General features: G+C 34.6%; 2 protein-coding genes and 2 pseudogenes across 2 annotated transcripts; 3 read left to right on the top strand and 1 right to left on the bottom strand.

Moving 5' to 3' along the window:
• Positions 1–335: 335 nt before the first annotated feature.
• On the bottom strand, positions 336–489 carry LOC136084456 (U2 spliceosomal RNA; annotated as a pseudogene).
• An 8,263-nt stretch (positions 490–8,752) lies between these two features.
• Positions 8,753–8,906, top strand: LOC136084455 (U2 spliceosomal RNA; annotated as a pseudogene).
• An 8,739-nt stretch (positions 8,907–17,645) lies between these two features.
• On the top strand, positions 17,646–18,263 carry LOC136083100 (uncharacterized). Its single transcript, XM_065802509.1, has one exon. It carries the CDS (start codon positions 17,646–17,648, stop codon positions 18,261–18,263), a length of 618 nt encoding a protein of 205 aa, XP_065658581.1.
• A 1,670-nt stretch (positions 18,264–19,933) lies between these two features.
• LOC136083099 (protein PFC0760c-like) lies at positions 19,934–20,794 on the top strand. The gene has a single exon (XM_065802508.1). It carries the CDS (start codon positions 19,934–19,936, stop codon positions 20,792–20,794), a length of 861 nt encoding a protein of 286 aa, XP_065658580.1.
• Positions 20,795–21,460: the final 666 nt, after the last annotated feature.

The following is a 21,460-nucleotide window of genomic DNA, read 5'->3' as shown; positions in this document are numbered from 1 at the left end:
CCACGAATTAGTTGAACTCCTTCGAGTTCACGTGCCAAGTTCACAGCTTCAAGAGCACTAATGATTTGGTCAATATCAATACGCTTTCGCAGTCTAGCAATTAGGGTTTTCGGGAGGTTCTTCTTGTAAGCGCATTGGGTTGTTACGTTGGTGTAGGTTTTTTTGATAATTTTGGGTCGGGCTTCCGCGTCCCTTAATTCTTGGTTCCTCTTTCGGTCCGATTCGTTATCGGATTCGTCGTCGGTGCTGTAGGGTGAGAGAATCGATACAATTTCATCGCCATTTCCATTTGCTGTTTTCGTCATCCTTTCGATAAGGCATTCAGCGGTACTTTTGATGTTTGAGACCATTTCGTTAAAAAACCAATAATCACAAAACTCCTAAAAAAACCACTAAAAAAATAACTTTATCCACTTTAAAAATCGCTGTCTCGGCTAAAATCACGAACAGATACTACACTTGATCTTAGCCATTAGGCCGAGAAGCGTTAAAATCGCGAATTGGTTTTGTGGTTTATCCTCCTCCGGCTAATTGCCATACAGAGGCCACATTACCAAGGACCGCAGAGTAAAGTTCGGCTCCTAAAGGAGCGTCATAACCCGGCTCTACGGACCAAGAGTAAAGTGATTTTAGGAAGAACGAAGATATGTTAGAGTGAAAGATAGAAGTAGTAGATTTAGAAAGATAGCATAGAGACAGCGGACAGGATTGCACGCGGTGTTAGAAGGTGCAATTAAAAATTTGTTCGCGAACTAATTTTTAATTAATACGTAACGTCACGAACCTCATCGATACAGTAAAAATCATATATATAAGGAATTAGATTGCTTGTGGGTTAGTTTTTTTTAAATAAACTTTTTTTATTACAATGCACAGTGGGCCAGAATGCACTTTTACTGGACAAAATTCATAACTAATTTAATATTAGAGCTATATTCAGTAAAATTAGTATGAGTACTAATATGATGTCTGCGCTTTTTATGAAGGTAATATTTTTTTATTTCGTTGCTATGGATTTCTTTATTTTGCTTAGCAACAACCTACTTTTGTTATCTGCAGATATTTTATAAGTGCTTTATTCACTAAATTTGGCATGAGTACCAATACGAGATCACACTTCTTACAAAAGTGATAATTTTTTAAATTTAGTTGTTATGGATACTTATATTGCTTAGTTACCGGATACTTTCCTTAGTTACAAAGTGGTAAATTGATATTTGAATATCTTATCGGATTTTTGACCCACCTATATTGAATAGAAATTGAGTACTTAGGTAAATAATGTTTTAGGAATAATAAAAGCAAAAAATAGTGCAAGAAAACGTTATCAATTTTAAATTACATCAAAAAATTATAAAACAATAATATCGTTTGAAGATTGTTTAAGTAATTGTAAAACATCTTGTGCCTTAGCACAGGTTCCTGAACTGCACAGATTCTTTGCAAAGTATGAGTCATTAAATCTTTTAAAGGAACTAAAGCTGAATAGTCCTCCACTGTTATGTTTGCAGGATAACATTTCAATTTTGCATCTCTGACATCATTGTAAGCGGGGTAGATGTTATATTCTTTCTCCAAGGCTCCGCTTCTAATCAATTGATATGAAGCTTTTGTCAGACTTGCATCAATTATTAAAGCCAGTGCTTCGTCTGCTGAATATTTAGTTGCTTTATCTGTATTTGATATATTTAAAACATTCTTGGCAGCAATAACAACAGGTTCATCTCTAAATTTTTTATTAGCAGCAAAAAATAATTCATTGGATGAATGAGATTCAATTAATTAAGATACACGCCGTTTTTTAGTTGTATTAGAACTATTATCAAATGCAACTGGTTTTCGACCACGTCTACTTGCAGTTGGTTCATTGTCTTTTTTTCTGACAATTAAATATTCATTAAGCCAGTTCACAAACTTCTTTTCAAAACTTTTCACAGTATAGTTTGCAGATTTCCACTTTTTTTTATACAAGTAAACAAATCGTTGAACAGCATGTCTAAAATCAACGTCTTTAAAGTCAGCAAATTTCGGCTGAATAAATTTTTATATATCTTCAGTAATATTTTGTTTTGAAATACTAAGATTGTTTTTTTGGAGAAAATTATGAATGTCTAAGTTTAACAAAACCATATCTAAATAATTATTGTAACAAGTATTTTGTATTTAAAAGTAAAATGTTATAGTATATATGCCGCCTGGACTACTAATACTTGTTAGTAATTAAGTTACTACAAGTGTTAGTAATTAAAATTAAAAGTAATTAAATTACTGTCGGTGTTAGTAATTAAATTACTAACAACTACCGAAAATGTGTTGTTGCTATGTTATGCAAAGTAAGGTATCCATAGTAACCAAAAAAAGTTAACCTCATAAGAATTCTGAATCTCATTTTAATACATACCCCCAATATTGTGTATTCAGCGCAAATAAAATACTGTTAAAACAACGTTAATGTAAAAGGTTCGCGCTTTTTTGTGGAATGTTATGGTCCAGCGAATCCTATTGTTCGTATTACGTCAGTTCAAACGAAAACTCGTGCTATAAGGTTAAGGTTTTTATGTTTGTGTTTTTTATATCAGGTTGTAAAATTATTATATTCATGTTTAAGGTACACGAGTTTTCAAATTAGGAAACCTGATCCTCTCCATCATGGCTATTAATATTTTAACGTGCAACTTAAATGGTCTAAACGATCAAGAAAAACGCAATAATTTTTTTGGGTTTCTCAAAAAATCCACCTTCGATCTTATCCTCCTTCAGGAAACAAAATCCGGACCGTCCACTATTAAACAGTGGAGTGACGAATGGACTGGCGAGTCTATTTGGAACTCAGGTCCGAGTCATAACTGTTGTGGGGTGGCGATACTCTCCAAATCCAATGTGTCTTTGCACGAACTAAAAAGGGACAACAACGGAAGAATATTAAATGTCATGATAAAAATTGATGAACACGAAATGCAGGTGCTGAATATTTACGCGCCCAATGTGCCGAGAGAAAGGCGCCTCTTTTTTGGCGACCTTGGAGATTTCTTGCAGGACACAGGACTACCCGTCCTGATGGCCGGGGATTTCAACATGGTCGAAAGCCTGCCTCTTGACACAGAGGGCACAAACAACGCTAAATATCACACCTACGGCATTGCTGAACTCGGGGTCCTCCAAGGTAAGTATAACCTCGTAGATGTTTATCGTTACAAATTTCCCAACAAAAGAGAATTCACATGGCGCAATCAGACGGTCAAATGTAGACTCGACAGATTCTACTGCCCTGATAAAATCGCCAAAAAAACAACATACAATAAAATTCTCACCAACCCTTTTTCCGACCACGAGTTCGTGTCAACAACTGTCGATTTTAGTAAAACCAGGAGAGGACCAGGATACTGGAAATTAAACTGCTCTCTTTTGGAAATAGAGGTACATAGGCAAAAAATTGAGCTCTTAATTCGAGATTGGCAAACAAGAAAACGGTCCTATACGTCAATTTTAAAATGGTGGGACGACTGCAAACTTTTTGTTAGGGCTGAATTACAACACATATCGATACAGGAAAGTGCGAAAAACAAAAAAAATATCAAAAGGATTGAAAACGAAATCCAACGGGAGCGACAAAACGCTAACCCGAATTTAGATAGCATCAAAGAAAAACGCGATGCTCTTTTCTTGCTCCAGTTTCACGGAGCGTTTATTCGCACGAAACAAAAACTAATCGAAGAAGGAGAAAAACCTTCAAAATTTTTGTATAATTTGGAAAAAGTTCAACAGCGGAACAAGTCAATTACCGAAATTCGCAAGAATGACGGCACATTGACGAGTGAACCTGGTGAAATACTAAACTCCCTAGTTTCGCATTACAAAAACATTTACACCAAAACTAGTTTATGCAAAGACAGCCAAAACTATGTCTTGTCACACATCACTAAACGTTTAAGTGATGATGAAAATCAATTTTTAAACACCCGCCTGTCCGTCGCCGAACTAAAAGAAGCCCTTTGTAAACTTGAAAACGGAAAATCTCCGGGCTTTGACGGACTTCCAGCTGAATTTTATAAAACCTTTTGGCACATTTTAGAAAAAGATTTTGAAGAACTTGCCTACGAAATACTTTTCGTAGAAAAAAACACTAGCAAATCTATGAAAAAATCTATTATTTCACTGATCCCCAAACAAGGAGATCTTACCGAATGCAAAAACTGGAGGCCCATATCCCTAATCGGCGCTGATTACAAAATAATCACAAAAGCGCTGGCCCTAAGACTTGCAAAAGTAATGGGGAAAATTATAGAACCAAATCAAACTTGCGGAATCCCAGGTAGAACAATATTCTCAAATATACATTTAGTCCGTGATCTTATAGATTACGCGCAATTTAAAAATCTACCTTGTTTCATTTTGTCAATAGACCAAGAAAAGGCGTTTGATAAAGTCGATCGTGCTTTTCTGCTTCAGATTCTCCGAAAAATCAATCTCGGAGAAAATTTTGTATCTTTTGTTAACACCTTATATTCGGAAGTTTCGGCATCTGTTCTGAATTGCGGTTTCCTGTCAGCATCCTTCCCTACGGAAAGGGGAGTTAGACAGGGTGATCCCCTCTCTCTCTTGCTGTATGTTTTTGTCGCCGATGCTCTCGCTTTGGTGATCAGAGCAGACGGCAGAATAGAGGGTTTCCCGCTACCAGGTACATCTAAACCCCTTAAAATACAGCAGTACGCAGACGATTTGAACTTTTTTGCCGGGGACGTAAAATCAGTCCGTTGTTTCTTCGAAAAAGTAAAACTGTTTGAAAAAGCTGTTTGAAAAAGTGGTTCAGTGATCAATGCCTCAAAAACCAAGGGTCTCGCCCTTGGGGGTTTTGATCCTAAAATGTACCCGGAATTGGACGGCATAGAGTGGAACAACAACACCGGTTTCAAATTTTTAGGTGTTACTTTTTACACCAGACTGAGCGATACTACCAATTTCAACTGGTTAGTAACTCTAAACAAAATAGAGAAAAAACTCAAGTTTCTGGGACTACGTACTTTGTCACTTAGGGGAAAGACTATGTTGATAAATACGTTAGCAATGTCAAAAGTATGGTTTCTGGCAAACGTGCTGCCCGTTCCCGAATGGGTAATAGAACGTCTGCACAGAGCCATTTTCGAAAATCTGTGGCAAAAGACCAATTACAATCCGGTCAAGAGAGAGACACTTTTCTTACCCGTCAAAAGCGAGGGCCTCGAAATTTTATCACCGAAGGAGCAAAGTCTTGCACTTCGCCTCAAAACACTCTTTCAACTGAAAGAATGCGAAGAGGACAAAGCTCACGATTATTACTACTTTTCAAAGTATTGGTTGGCGAGTTCACTTATAAAACTTACGAATCAAAACCTAAGCTGGAACTTTTTAAAGCAGAACAATTTTCCGAAACACTGGGACAACAAAACGTCTCAGTACTACAAAACAACAATAGAAATATTAGGCAAAAACGGGTCCCTTTTTAACATCCCCCTAAAAACAACAAAAAATTTTTACTTAGAAGTGGCAAAACACAAAAAGACAGTCGTGCCAGCAGAACTTTTTTGGAACAGTTCAACAAAAACAACAATGCCGTGGACCCAAATTTGGAAAAAAAACTTTACCTCCCACGCATGCGGACCGACTCAAAACATCCTCTTTCGTTTCTTACACAACAGTTTACCTTCTGCGGCCTTGCTAGATAAAAGCACAAGGCAACAGATCGTCAAAAATAACAAATGCAAAACTTGTGGTAAAATCGAGGACAACATGCATATCTTTGCCTACTGTCCTTCTTCTGTTGAAATTTGGGAATATTTTAAACATGTATATAACTCCTTGACATCCCGAAACAACTTCTCTCCGATAAATTCGATTTTCTCGATTGAAACAGCGAGTTTATCGGAGAAAAGCCCCACTTCGCAGCTGCTGTTGACACTCACTCAAACCATCATGAGTGCAATATGGAACAGTAGATGCCACCACATGTTTAGTAACAAAAAAATTGACCCAATGGCAGTGATCAGGGTAATAATCAGGAACATCAGAAATATTATTACCTTAAAATATAATTATCATGTCCGTAGAAACACCGCGGACATTTTCTGTGAGAATTTTTCTATAAAAAATGTTTTCTGTCAAGTAGAGAATGGAAGTCTGAAACTAAACATATGAGCTGAAATAAAACAACGGCTCATGGTATGTTTAGTAAAGACTTTCTTCCCTCTTGCTTTTTTTCTTTTTTTTCTATGTTATACAACAAACTTATTGTTATATAAAATTAGCAAATCACTGCCAGACCTTATTATATGAAATGTTTTTTTAAAACATATTTTTTTTATCAATAGTGTTCGTAACGTAATGTTTATGTTAAAGTCCTGTAATTCCTTTTTTTAAATTTTTTTGGATATAAATCTTACTTTTACCTTATAAACCTCTCCTTAACCTATTTTGAAATTTCTTCTTTCCTTTTACCTAATCTAAACTCTTGATTTCTTTCCGCACAACGGCAAAAAAAATAAAAAACAAAAAAATATAAAACCAAAAAACACAAAAAAATATAAAATTAAAAAACACAAAAAAATAAAAAATTAAAAATACAAAATTATGTAATAAAACTTAAAAAAACAAAAAATGTATATATTTACGCTATATTGTAACAACATATATTGTAAAAACATAAAAAACTTAGTTAATGTTATTAAAAAATTGTATATATTTATTAATTTTGTAATAAAAGAAAAAAAAAAAAAAAAAAAAAAAAGTAGTATCTATATACTATTCATTTTTACATTAACGTTGTTTTAACAGTATTTTACTTGCGCTGAATACACAATATTGGGGGTATGTATTAAAATGAGATTCAGAATTCTTATGAGGTTAACTTTTTTTGGTTACTATGGATACCTTACTTTGCATAACATAGCAACAACACATTTTCGGTAGTTGTTAGTAATTTAATTACTAACACCGACAGTAATTTAATTACTTTTAATTTTAATTACTAACACTTGTAGTAACTTAATTACTAACAAGTATTAGTAGTCCAGGCGGCAAATATACTATAACATTTTACTTTTAAATACAAAATACTTGTTACAATAATTATTTAGATATGGTTTTGTTAAACTTAGACATTCATAATTTTCTCCAAAAAAACAATCTTAGTATTTCAAAACAAAATATTACTGAAGATATATAAAAATTTATTCAGCCGAAATTTGCTGACTTTAAAGACGTTGATTTTAGACATGCTGTTCAACGATTTGTTTACTTGTATAAAAAAAAGTGGAAATCTGCAAACTATACTGTGAAAAGTTTTGAAAAGAAGTTTGTGAACTGGCTTAATGAATATTTAATTGTCAGAAAAAAAGACAATGAACCAACTGCAAGTAGACGTGGTCGAAAACCAGTTGCATTTGATAATAGTTCTAATACAACTAAAAAACGGCGTGTATCTTAATTAATTGAATCTCATTCATCCAATGAATTATTTTTTGCTGCTAATAAAAAATTTAGAGATGAACCTGTTGTTATTGCTGCCAAGAATGTTTTAAATATATCAAATACAGATAAAGCAACTAAATATTCAGCAGACGAAGCACTGGCTTTAATAATTGATGCAAGTCTGACAAAAGCTTCATATCAATTGATTAGAAGCGGAGCCTTGGAGAAAGAATATAACATCTACCCCGCTTACAATGATGTCAGAGATGCAAAATTGAAATGTTATCCTGCAAACATAACAGTGGAGGACTATTCAGCTTTAGTTCCTTTAAAAGATTTAATGACTCATACTTTGCAAAGAATCTGTGCAGTTCAGGAACCTGTGCTAAGGCACAAGATGTTTTACAATTACTTAAACAATCTTCAAACGATATTATTGTTTTATAATTTTTTGATGTAATTTAAAATTGATAACGTTTTCTTGCACTATTTTTTGCTTTTATTATTCCTAAAACATTATTTACCTAAGTACTCAATTTCTATTCAATATAGGTGGGTCAAAAATCCGATAAGATATTCAAATATCAATTTACCACTTTGTAACTAAGGAAAGTATCCGGTAACTAAGCAATATAAGTATCCATAACAACTAAATTTAAAAAATTATCACTTTTGTAAGAAGTGTGATCTCGTATTGGTACTCATGCCAAATTTAGTGAATAAAGCACTTATAAAATATCTGCAGATAACAAAAGTAGGTTGTTGCTAAGCAAAATAAAGAAATCCATAGCAACGAAATAAAAAAATATTACCTTCATAAAAAGCGCAGACATCATATTAGTACTCATACTAATTTTACTGAATATAGCTCTAATATTAAATTAGTTATGAATTTTGTCCAGTAAAAGTGCATTCTGGCCCACTGTGCATTGTAATAAAAAAAGTTTATTTAAAAAAAACTAACCCACAAGCAATCTAATTCCTTATATATATGATTTTTACTGTATCGATGAGGTTCGTGACGTTACGTATTAATTAAAAATTAGTTCGCGAACAAATTTTTAATTGCACCTTCTAACACCGCGTGCAATCCTGTCCGCTGTCTCTATGCTATCTTTCTAAATCTACTACTTCTATCTTTCACTCTAACATATCTTCGTTCTTCCTAAAATCACTTTACTCTTGGTCCGTAGAGCCGGGTTATGACGCTCCTTTAGGAGCCGAACTTTACTCTGCGGTCCTTGGTAATGTGGCCTCTGTATGGCAATTAGCCGGAGGAGGATAAACCACAAAACCAATTCGCGATTTTAACGCTTCTCGGCCTAATGGCTAAGATCAAGTGTAGTATCTGTTCGTGATTTTAGCCGAGACAGCGATTTTTAAAGTGGATAAAGTTATTTTTTTAGTGGTTTTTTTAGGAGTTTTGTGATTATTGGTTTTTTAACGAAATGGTCTCAAACATCAAAAGTACCGCTGAATGCCTTATCGAAAGGATGACGAAAACAGCAAATGGAAATGGCGATGAAATTGTATCGATTCTCTCACCCTACAGCACCGACGACGAATCCGATAACGAATCGGACCGAAAGAGGAACCAAGAATTAAGGGACGCGGAAGCCCGACCCAAAATTATCAAAAAAACCTACACCAACGTAACAACCCAATGCGCTTACAAGAAGAACCTCCCGAAAACCCTAATTGCTAGACTGCGAAAGCGTATTGATATTGACCAAATCATTAGTGCTCTTGAAGCTGTGAACTTGGCACGTGAACTCGAAGGAGTTCAACTAATTCGTGGAAACACCCTTTTGGAGATTGTGATGAAGACGGACACTGCGAAGAACCTTTTGTTAGAGAGGGGACTCAATGTGTGCGGCCTTCATCATATTTTTCAACAATCAAACCCCGATCGAGAGCCGAGCGAAGTCACTCACGTTTCTGTGTTCGGCCTCCCGATTGAACATAAAAACCTAAAGATTGGCACCGTTCTTGAACAGTTGGGCTACGGCAGGCATGTTTACACAAAACCTGTCATGAGAAAAACACCTGTTAGCGGAACGGAATACTATACAGGTATTCTCGTGGCGGTTATGGAAAACATGCCTTGCCCGACGCCGGTCAGCATGAACGTAATGGGGTATCCTATCAGAACGAAGCACAACGGTCAACCGTCATCACAACCTGTACAACCTAAATCTGCCCAAATACCCCCTCAAGAAAATGTAAACCCTACACCAAAAGATAATCCGCAAGCTCCACCAACAACCTCCGTAAGCCAAAGTTCTGTTCAACCTATGGTTAATACGTCCGAACAACTGATACCTGTAATTGAACAGCCAATATTTGATACAACCGAGCCAACTAATGAAACCGCAAAAACCACCATTGAACAACCTATACCAAATCCAACAAATGAAACCTCGAACCTAATTGAAAATGATATAACGAAAATAAACCCCATTACCAATGAAAACCTAACTATCGAAATACATAAAGACAGTGAAATGAAGAACATCGCGGAAGAAGAAAACGAAGAGTCCCAAATGGAAGACGACCAGCAAGATATTAAATTACAAAAAAAAAGAAAAACTGCGCAGAACAATCAAAAAAACAAAAACATCAAAAGATCTACAAAAGACTGAACATAATAAAGGTAATATATTTTTTATATTTATCTGTCATTTTACTATATATTTTGAACAAATGCGCGCATTTTTAAACTAATTTCTACCTTTCTTTCACTTTTTAATTTTGATTATAAATGGATGTAAGAATTCTCACCTTAAATGTGAACGGTCTCCAAACTGAGACCAAAAGAAACAAAATATTTCGATTTCTCAAAAACTCGGACTATGACGTTATATGCTTGCAAGAAACGCATAGTACCGAGAAAAATAACAACACTTGGACAAATGAATGGAAACACCACACTAACGGTTGCTCTCTTTGGAATAACGGAAACCAAAGAGAGCGAGGTGTTTCCATTCTAACAAAAGACAACACTATTTTCGAAGAAGTCACTCAAGACGACTGTGGGAGAATTCTTGCAGCCACATTTACTTTGAAAAACTGTAATCTAAGAGTAATTAATATATACGGGCCAAATGACCCACAACAAAAAGAAAACTTTTTTAACCAAATAAGAAAACATGCGCGCGGATCAGAATATATGATCCTTACGGGAGATTTCAATATGGTTGAAAACCCTCTGTTAGACAGAGAAGGGGGGTGATCTACATAGTAAAAGCAATACTTTAGGCAAAGCCAACTTGAATTTTTTTTGCCAAAAGTTCGAGTTGGTTGATATTTATAGATATGTAAACCCGAATAAAAGTGATTTCACCTATGAAAAACAGGACAAAACTTTTAAAAGTAGAATAGATAGAATTTATGTACCTTTGACAATCTCAAGAAATTGCGAATGCGCTTTAATAGAAAACAAAGTAAGTGACCATAAAGCCTTCGGCTGTACTCTAAAACTTGAGAAGGTGAATGAGAGAGGCCCGGGCTACTGGCACTTAAATGTTAGTCTATTAAGCGATTGCGCCTTTAAAGCTAAACTAAAAAAGGATTTTGAATTGGCAAAAATTAACAAACATAGTTACTCCAGTAGCAATCAATGGTGGGACATCACAAAATCCCGCATAAAATTGATTGCTATTGAGGCGTCAAAATCCAAAAAGCGCGAAATAAAGCTAAAACAGATATCTTTACAAAAACAAATCGATGAGGAAAACCAAAAACAAATGAGAGACTTGGAAAAGCTTGAGGATCTGAGATCAGAGCTTCAAGAACTACTCTGCGACGGGGGCGTGTTCGTAAGAACTAAACAAACCCTTGCAGAGGAGGGCGAAAAACCTTCCAAGGCTCTCTTTCATATGGAAAAGAATAACCAAAAGAAAAAAGTTATAAGAGAAATAAGAGACGGTGACACCGTTCACACGGACACCGTCAAAATATTAAAAACAATTCGAAATTTCTATAAAAACCTTTACGAAACAAAAAATCTCAATAAAGAAAAACAAAGCAAATTTTTAGCAAATATAAAAACATCCCTCACGAATGACCAAAACGCATCTTTAAATATACCCTTTAGCAGCGAGGAGCTTTATAACGCTGCAATGTCCCTAAACAAAGGCAAAACACCAGGGATAGACGGCCTCCCGGCAGAATTCTATCAAGAATGCTGGGATATTTACGGAGAAGAACTTACCGATCTTATGAACGGTAATGTCTTCGATGCAAATAACGAGCTGTCGTGGTCACAGAGAACGGCGCTGATTAGTCTCCTTCCAAAAGAGGGTGACCTGACGGCGCTGCAAAACTGGAGACCAATATCCCTGCTGTGCGCGGATTATAAAATAATCACTAAAGCCCTCGCATTGAGGTTGTCAAAGGTACTAGATAAAATTCTCGGACCGTTGCAAACTTGCTCGGTACCGGAAAGAAATATTTTCTCCAACATTTTCCTGGTCAGAGACCTAATACAGTACACTAACGAAAAAAACATAGATAGTGTACTGATTACAATCAACCAGGAAAAAGCATTTGATAAAATTGACAGAAATTTCTTGTTTGAAACACTAAAAAATTCAACTTAGGTGAAAAATTTATAACAGCAATTATGCAAACAATGAAAAATTCTAAATCGATAATAATTAACAACGGATACATGAGTGAACCTTTTAGTATAAACAGAGGTGTTCGTCAAGGCGACCCTATTTCACTCATGCTTTATTGCCTGGCAGTGGAAACCCTCGCTCTAGAAGTCAGAAACAACCCTGACATAGATGGCATTCCCCTGCCTGGCACAAAAAACAATTTAAAAGTAATGCAGTACGCTGACGACACCACAATATTCCTGAGGAACCCGAAATCGATCGAATGCGTTTTCAAAACGCTAGACAATTTCGAGGAAGCCTCATGATCAAATATTAACAAAAGCAAAACCAAAGGTCTGGCGTTAGGTGGATTTAACCACATCCACTATAAAAACGCGACCAGAATACTAAACCAAAAGCTGTTTAATATTAACTGGTGCAACGCCTCAGGCATTAAAATTTTAGGTATTACCTTCCACACCGATCTAGCCTACACCGCTAGCGCAAATTGGATGAGAGCCGTTGAAAACTTTAGAAAAAAAATCAAAAGTTTCAGATACAGAAACATATCTCTGAGGTGCAAGGGTATTTTTGTTAATACTCTTGCACTCTCTAAGGTGTGGTTCGTGGCCAACGGCTTTCCAATTAACGAATTTACCGCCAAGCAAATTAAAAAAGAAATATCAGCGTACCTATGGCAGAGCGAATACGCGCAGCCCATAAAAAGCGATATCTTAAATCTACCAATAAATAAAGGAGGACTGGGCATTCTTGACACAAAAAAGCAAGGTTTAGCCCTCCGAACAAAACATATACTCCAAATAAATGAACAAGAAAACAATCACGAGTCATGCTTTATTTAAAACTATTATTTGGCGCACCATCTAGCTAAACACGCGCGAACAAACTACCCGCAATGGTTGTTTCTTACAAAAAACAACTTTCCCAAATCTTTAAACGAACTCCCATTTTACTATAAAGACGTCATTAAGAACATTAAGTGCGATGACAAAATTTTAGAAATTAAACCTAAAAGCGCAAAAAATAACCGCGCGTTTCTCACCAAAGCTGACGAAAACTTCAATTTAATAAAAATACAAAGGGCATGGGATACAATGCTACAAAAAAATCTTCCATGGCAAAAAATATGGGAGAAAAGCTTTGTATCTCACGCCATCGGTCCCAGCAAAAACACCCTCTGGAGAGCCTTAACTAACTCACTTCCGACTCTTGAAAAAATTCGGAGTTGGAGGAAAAACAGAGGCCGCGGAAACAATAATTGTAAATCATGCGGCGCAGTGGAAAAAACAATGCACCCTTTTATCAACTGCAAAAAGGCTAGGTCTGTGTGGAAGGCCTTTATACCAACGTACGAAAGACTTTTACCAACAAAAAAGTTTAATACTGTTCATGCGATCTTTCTAACAAACATCGAGCACTTGTCAAAGAAAGACCACACTGCGAAAATAGCAATGACTCTGGCTCACTTAATAACGTCGCGGTTATGGTGGGCCAGAAACATGAAACTTAAAGAAAACAAAAATATACCCTCGGCAAGAATTGCAGAGAGAATCAAAAAAGATATTAGAAATATATGGAAAATAAACTATAAAAAATACTTAAGAGAAAACAACGTGGAAAAATTCCACAACATGTTTTCTATAAACAATGCAATTAGCGATAAAAATAATCCAAATCTAACTCTTCTCTTATAATTGTCGGTTTTCAACCAAACAAGTAACATTATTTTTATTTTTATTTATAAACGAAAAGCATGTCCCCAGCAGCCCCTGTGGGTGCGACGGACATGCGTATATTTTATAAATGCGAGGCTTAATGGCCAGCACTATATACTTTAAACAAGAAAAACACGAACATGTCCTGCAAAGCCCGGTGGCAATGACGGATGTGTGTATTTTTTATAACAGCCTGGGGTAATAGCCAGGCATATTTATTTTAAACTCGTTAATATTTTGTTCTATTAAATTTTATTAAAATCCTGTTGTGGTTTCATTTCGATTTATTTTTTCGTTTTTCGACTTTTCGATTTTCGTTTTTTATATATAACCACAACAATTTTAAATAAATAAATAGATTTTTGCTAAACTTCTATAAATAAATAATAAAGAAACAAAATACTGTCTCAGAAAAGCAAAGAAAAAATAAATGATATCATTAAAAATCTTTCCCCCCCTTATTGTAAATAGTCCCCTGATGTAAATATTTATTAATGAAATATATGTAATTAGAAAAAAAAAAAAAAAAAAAAAAAAAAAAAAGTATCTGTTCTTGATTCTTAGTTTATTTAGGCGAGCTAGTGATCATAACTAGTATAGTAAAGGTCTACTGGCCTTCTGAGTTGTTTGTTGGTTTTACCTTGCTCCGTCCACGGGTTGCAAAGGCGAGTGTTTTAAAAGTCTACTGGCTTTTTGTGAGCACTGAGTGACAGAGAGTTTTTATAGAGATCGTAGATCTCAACAAGTGTAATATAGTGAGTGCGAGTGTAAAGAGGTTGGTTAGACCTCTTTTAGAGGTCTACTGGCCTTTGAGTGACTGAGTATTAAAAATATACTGTTAGTACTACATACAATGTTACTAATAGATCCTAAATCAACCATGGAAATAGATACTACTAAAATAGATGTTTCTACAGCTCAAACTAAAAGTTACGCGCAAGCTGCCAGCAATACCATTAGGCAAGCTGCAACAAATAATACCAATTCAATTGAGTATAGTTCTCTCAAAAATACCATCTTAAGTAAAGTAAATACGAAACTAAGCGATAATGAGATTTTATCAGCTGTTGAAGACGCAGGATATGACAAATTTCTCTACGGTTTTCAACAAATTCGTAACGGTTCACTAATAGAGCTTGTTATGAAGAATGACAAAGTCAAGAATACAATCCTCGAAAAAGGGCTAAACATCAATGGCGTAATGCATCATTTGTACCAATCAACCCCTAGTAGAAATATCAGTAAAAGGGTAACAATATCTATCCTTGGACTACCTATAGAAAAATGTAGCTTTCCTGCCGGTAAGTTTTTAGAGGAGCTAGGTTTCGGAAAACATGTTCGGACCTACCCCATTCTTAAAAGAACACCAAAATACAATACGCCCTATTACTCGGGTATAATAGTCGTAATAATGGACAACCTAACTAAACCAATCCCTAGATTCATTAACCTTAAAGGTTATGAAGTTAGGGCAATCTATACCGGACAAAAAGATGTGGGAAACCAAAAAAAAGTAATAACAAACCAGGAGAAAGTAAATAATTGTACAAGCGAACCAACTAACGATACAGCGTCAGTTTTACCATTGGTCATCGACGATATAACAAATGAGGATAAGATAAAAGGGAATCAAGCAGAAGATCAAGAGGATAAGATTGGGAGTCAAACAACAGAAACATCATTAAAACCCCAACTAAAAACATGTAAAGACTTATTATTAGTAACCGAAAAGGAAATATCCACTGAAATCAAAATAAAGAGTGCTAAAGATGTTAAAGAAAATCATAGCGATGAGGGTGATAGTAGAGATGACGGTAACAGTAGCGATGACGATTTTAGTAGTGACGACGATGGTAGTTATGATGACGATAGTGATGACGATAGTAGTGACAAAGAGTGTGAAGTTTCAGCAGAATTTCTTGATATGCACCATATAGAAAAAGTGGATTTTAACTGGAGACGATTTAAGAACTTTGATCGACTAAATTGCAGTTTTGACGACCTAAAAGATTTTAAAACCTATAAAAAACTTGAATGGATACAATACGAAAAAGCTAACACGAAGTATAAATCAATAGAAGAAAAAGTAAAACTTAATAAAAATCTTTTACCAGCTGCATTTCAACAAATGGATTCCGGAGAAATGTATGCTCACAACATAAAAGAATTCAAGTGTTTTGATAAAAAGACTGCTAAAAGAACTGAAAGGCATAGATATACAGCTTGTAGAAAAGCAGAGTGGGAACAACGAAAAAAAGAACATTCGCAGTTTGACCGAACCCATGAAAAGAAACAAAAAGAGCGTGATCTAAAAAAAGAAATCTATCACTCAAAAAAGCTCAAATTAACGCCACTAACTGAAAATCAAAAACTCACTTAAATCTAAAATAAAAACAAAAAATATAAAAATCTTAAAAAAAGTATAAGCAATGATAAACAGACTTAAACCTATTCAGAATAATAAAAAAACATAATAAAATAAAAATATAAAACTTCAAATAAACAAATAAAAAATATAAAAATTATAACCCGTAAAACGGTTTAAAAAAAAAAAAAAAAAAAAAAAAAGTATCTGTTCTTATTTCGGCTCCGAACCATCTCTCAATTGGTTTCGGTGTTGTTAGAAAGCAGAAACAGCACAAGATTAAAACAGTGACAGTCGATAGAGGTTCTTGGCGTAGTCGCTTTTTCAGTGTCTACTTCTACGTACGGAAATCTCAAGGTGATCCGTCCACTCCGGACGTGAAATGGAGATAAACCATTAAGTTGGCGCTGCTCAGTTTCAGCTGAGTGGCAACTAAACCCTTAAATGGGCCTAAACAAACCCTTAAATGGGCCAAAAAACCCTTAAATGGGCCAAAATACGGAGTCTCGGCTCCCAAATAACACCGCCTTCTAGGGCCCTGTATAAGTCTGGTTTCAGCTTCAGGTCACTCTAGTTGGTTGGTAAAAAAAAAAAAAAAAAAAAAAAAAAAAAAACAAAAAAAAAAAAAAAGTATCTGTTCTTGATTCTTAGTTTAATTAGGCGAGCTAGTGATCCTAACTAGTATAAAGAAGGTCTACTGGCCTTCTGAGTGTTTAGTGAGTATTACCTTGCCCTTCCACGGGTTGCAAGGACAAGTGGTATAAGAGTGTAATTTGTTTTATTTAGAGTATTGAGTGACTGAGAGGCTATAAGGATCGTAGATCCCAGTGAGTTAAAAGGAGTGTGTGTGAGTATAAAGAGGTTAGTTAGACCTCCCTAGAGGTCTACTGGCCTCAGAGCGTCCGAGTGGCTAAGAGTGTATTATATATAGTTAGTACTATTTACCATGTTACAAATCGACCCAAAAACGTCTATGGAGGTAGTTACTGATATTGGTGCTATTTCAGCCCTACTAATGCTCATGCACAGGCTCATCATAGAACCTATGCACAAGTTACAACAAACAACAACTCTATAAACGAGTATAATTCCTTTAAAAATACCATTCTGTGTAAAGTCAATACTAAAATCAGTGACAACGAGTTTTTATTAGCTATTGAAGAGGCCGGATACGATAAACACCTATTTGGGTACCAACAGTTTCGTAATGGCTCCTTTATTGAGATTGTAATGAAAAATGATTTAGCCAAACATAAAATTCTTGAAAAAGGTCTATAAATAAACGGCATTCACCATCAATTTTACACTTCCACTCCAAGTAGAAATACAAGTAAAAGAGTGACGATTTCAATACTCGGTCTACCAATAGAAAAAAGCAGTTTCCCAGCTGGAAAGTATCTTGAAGAGCTGGGATATGGAAAGCACCTACGTACTAAACCTTTATTTAGAAGTACACCTAAAAACAAAACCCCATATTACTCCGGTATTATAGTTGTAATTATGGACAACCTTCAAAAGCCAATCCCTAGATTCATTCATTTAAATGGATATGAAGTTAGGGCAATTTATAACGGACAAGAAGATGCTGGAAGACCGCATAAAAATTGCACGACAAATCAGCAAAATGAACAATACGATTGTAACAAACCAACTAGTAATAGTCCCTTAGACACAACTTTGATGCTAATAAAAAATGAAAATCATGTTAAAATAACCGAAAGCATGGATAAATTAAACGATGTAAAGGAATATAAAGAGAAAACTCAAGCACAACCATTAGAAACAGCCATAGAATCCCAACTGAAAACAACCCTCGAAAGTATAATAATGAACGAAAATGATAGCATTAAAACCAATGAAAACAAAAAGGTAGCAAATATAGATAACAAACAGGATAGTAAAAAAGAGGATAGTGTTAAGAATGTTAAAGGAGATGACGATAATAGTAATGATGAATATGATAGTAGTGAGGACAGTGACAGTAGAGATGACGATGATAGTAGCGGTGACGATGGTAGTTATGATGACGATAGTGATGAAGATAGTAGTGAAGAAGAGTGTGAAGTTCCCGTAGAATTTCTTAAAATGCATCATATCGAAAAAGTGGATTTTAACTAGAGACGATTCAAGAACTTTGATCGTCTAAATTGCAGTAAAAAAGAACTAAAAGAATTTAAAACGTATAAAAAACTTGAATGGTTAGAGTACGAAAAAGCTAACATGAAGTATAAAGCAATAGACGAAAAAGTAAAACTTAATAAAAATCTTTTACCAGCTGCATTTCAACAAATGGATTCCGGTGAAATGTATGCTTACAACATAAAAGAATTCCAGAACTTTAATAGAATGACTGCTTAAAGAACTGAAAGGAATAGATACACAGCCTGTAAAAAAGCAGAGTGGGAACAGCGAAAAAAAGAGCATTCGCAGTTTCACCCTTACCATGAAAAGAAACAAAAATAGCGTAATCTAAAAAAAGAAGTTTATCACTCAAAAAAGCTCAAATTAACACCACTAACAGAAGATCAAAAACTCAATTAAAATCAAAATAAAAATAAAAAATATATAAATCCTAAAAAAAGTATAAACAACGATATAAACAGACTTAAACCTATTTAGAAAATCAAAAAAATAAACTAAAATAAAAATATAAAACTTTCTATAAACAAATAAAAAATATAAAAATTGTAACCCGTTAAACGGTTTCAAAAAAAAAAAAAAAAAAAAAAAAAAAAAGTATCTGTTCTTGATTCTTAGTTTAATTAGACGAGCTAGTGATCCTAACTAGTATAAAGAAGGTTTACTGGCCTTCTTAGTGTTTAGTGAGTATTACTTTGCCCCTTCCACGGGTTGCAAGGACAAGTGATTTAGAGTGTAATTTGGTTTTTTTTTAGAGTATTGAGTGACTGAGAGGCTATAAGGATCGTAGATCCCAGTGAGTTAAAAAGAGTGTGTGTGAGTATAAAGAGGTTAGTTAGACCTCCCTAGAGGTCTACTGGCCTCAGAGCGTCCGAGTGGCTAAGAGTGTATTATATATAGTTAGTACTATTTACCATGTTACAAATCGACCCAAAAACGTCTATGGAGGTATTTACTGATATTGGTGCTATTTCAGCCCTACTAATGCTCATGCACAGGCTCATCATAGAACCTATGCACAAGTTACAACAAACAACAACTCTATAAACGAGTATAATTCCTTTAAAAATACCATTCTGTGTAAAGTCAATACTAAAATCAGTGACAACGAGTTTTTATTAGCTATTGAAGAGGCCGGTTACGATAAACACCTATTTGGGTACCAACAATTTCGTAAGGGCTCGTTTATTGAGATTGTAATGAAAAATGATTTAGCCAAACATAAAATTCTTAAAAAAAATCTAAAAATAAACGGCATACACCATCAATTTTACACTTCTACTCCAAGTAGAAATATAAGTAAAAGAGTGACGATTTCAATACTCGGTCTACCAATAGAAAAAAGCAGTTTCCCAGCTGGAAAGTATCTTGAAGAGCTGGGATATGGAAAGCACCTACGTACTAAACCTTTATTTAGAAGTACACCTAAAAACAAAACCCCATATTACTCCGGTATTTTAGTTGTGAATATGGACAACCTTCAAAAGCCAATCCCTAGATTCATTCATTTAAATGGATATGAAGTTAGGGCAATTTATAACGGACAAGAAGATGTTGGAAGACCACATTAAAATTATACGACAAATCAGCAAAATGAACAAAACGATTGTAACAAACCAACTAGTAATAGTCCCTTAGACACAACTTTGATGCAAATACAAAATGAAAATCATGTTAAAATAACCGAAAGCATAGATAAAATAAACGAAGTAAAGGAATATAAAGAGAAAGCACAAGCACAACCATTAGAAACAGCCATAGAATCACAACTGAAAACAACCCTCGAAAGTATAATAATGAACGAAAATGATAGCATTAAAACCAATGAAAACAAAAAGGTAGCAAATGGAGATAACAAACAGGATAGTAAAAAAGAGGATAGTGTTAAGAATGATAAAGGAGATGACGATAATAGTAATGATGAATATGATAGTAGTAATGACGTTGACAGTAGAGATGACAATGATAGTAGTGGTGACGATGGTAGTTATGATGACGACAACGATGATGATAGTAGTGAAGAAGAGTGTGAAGTTCCTGTAGAATTTCTTAAAATGCACCATATCGAAAGAGTAGATTATAACTGGAGACGATTCAAGAACTTTGATCGTCTAAATTGCAGTAATGAAGACCTTAAAGAATTTAAAACGTTTAAAAAACTTGAATGGCTACAGTACGAAAAAGCTAACACGAAGTATGAAGCAATAGACGAAAAAGTAAATCTTAATAAAATTGTTATACCAGCTGGATTTCAACAAATGGATTCCGGAGAAATGTATGCTTACAACATAAAAGAATTCCAGAACTTTGATAAAATGACTGCTGAAAGAACTGAAAGGTATAGATATACAGCTTGTAGAAAAGCAGAGTGGGAACAGCGAAAAAAAGAGCATTCGCAGTTTCACACTTACCATGAAAAGAAACAAAAAGAGCGTGATCTAAAAAAAGAAGCCTATCACTCAAAAAAGCTCAAATTAACGCCAATAACAGAAGATCAAAAACTCAATTAAAATCAAAATAAAAATAAAAAATATATAAATCCTAAAAAAAGTATAAACAACGATATAAACAGACTTAAACCTATTTAGAAAATCAAAAAAATAAACTAAAATAAAAATATAAAACTTTCTATAAACAAATAAAAAATATAAAAAATGTAACCCGTTAAACGGTTTCCAAAAAAAAAAAAAAAAAAAAAAAAAAAAGTATCTGTTCTTGATTCTTAGTTTAATTAGACGAGCTAGTGATCCTAACTAGTATAAAGAAGGTTTACTGGCCTTCTTAGTGTTTAGTGAGTATTACTTTGCCCCTTCCACGGGTTGCAAGGACAAGTGATTTAGAGTGTAATTTGGTTTTTTTTTAGAGTATTGAGTGACTGAGAGGCTATAAGGATCGTAGATCCCAGTGAGTTAAAAAGAGTGTGTGTGAGTATAAAGAGGTTAGTTAGACCTCCCTAGAGGTCTACTGGCCTCAGAGCGTCCGAGTGGCTAAGAGTGTATTATATATAGTTAGTACTATTTACCATGTTACAAATCGACCCAAAAACGTCTATGGAGGTATTTACTGATATTGGTGCTATTTCAGCCCTACTAATGCTCATGCACAGGCTCATCATAGAACCTATGCACAAGTTACAACAAACAACAACTCTATAAACGAGTATAATTCCTTTAAAA

The sequence above is a fragment of the Hydra vulgaris genome, chromosome 08 (genome assembly GCF_038396675.1).
Source record: "Hydra vulgaris chromosome 08, alternate assembly HydraT2T_AEP".
Taxonomy (NCBI): domain Eukaryota; kingdom Metazoa; phylum Cnidaria; class Hydrozoa; order Anthoathecata; family Hydridae; genus Hydra; species Hydra vulgaris.
The sequence above is the reverse complement of the archived record's forward strand: the minus strand, read 5'-3'. Positions and strand labels throughout refer to the sequence as shown.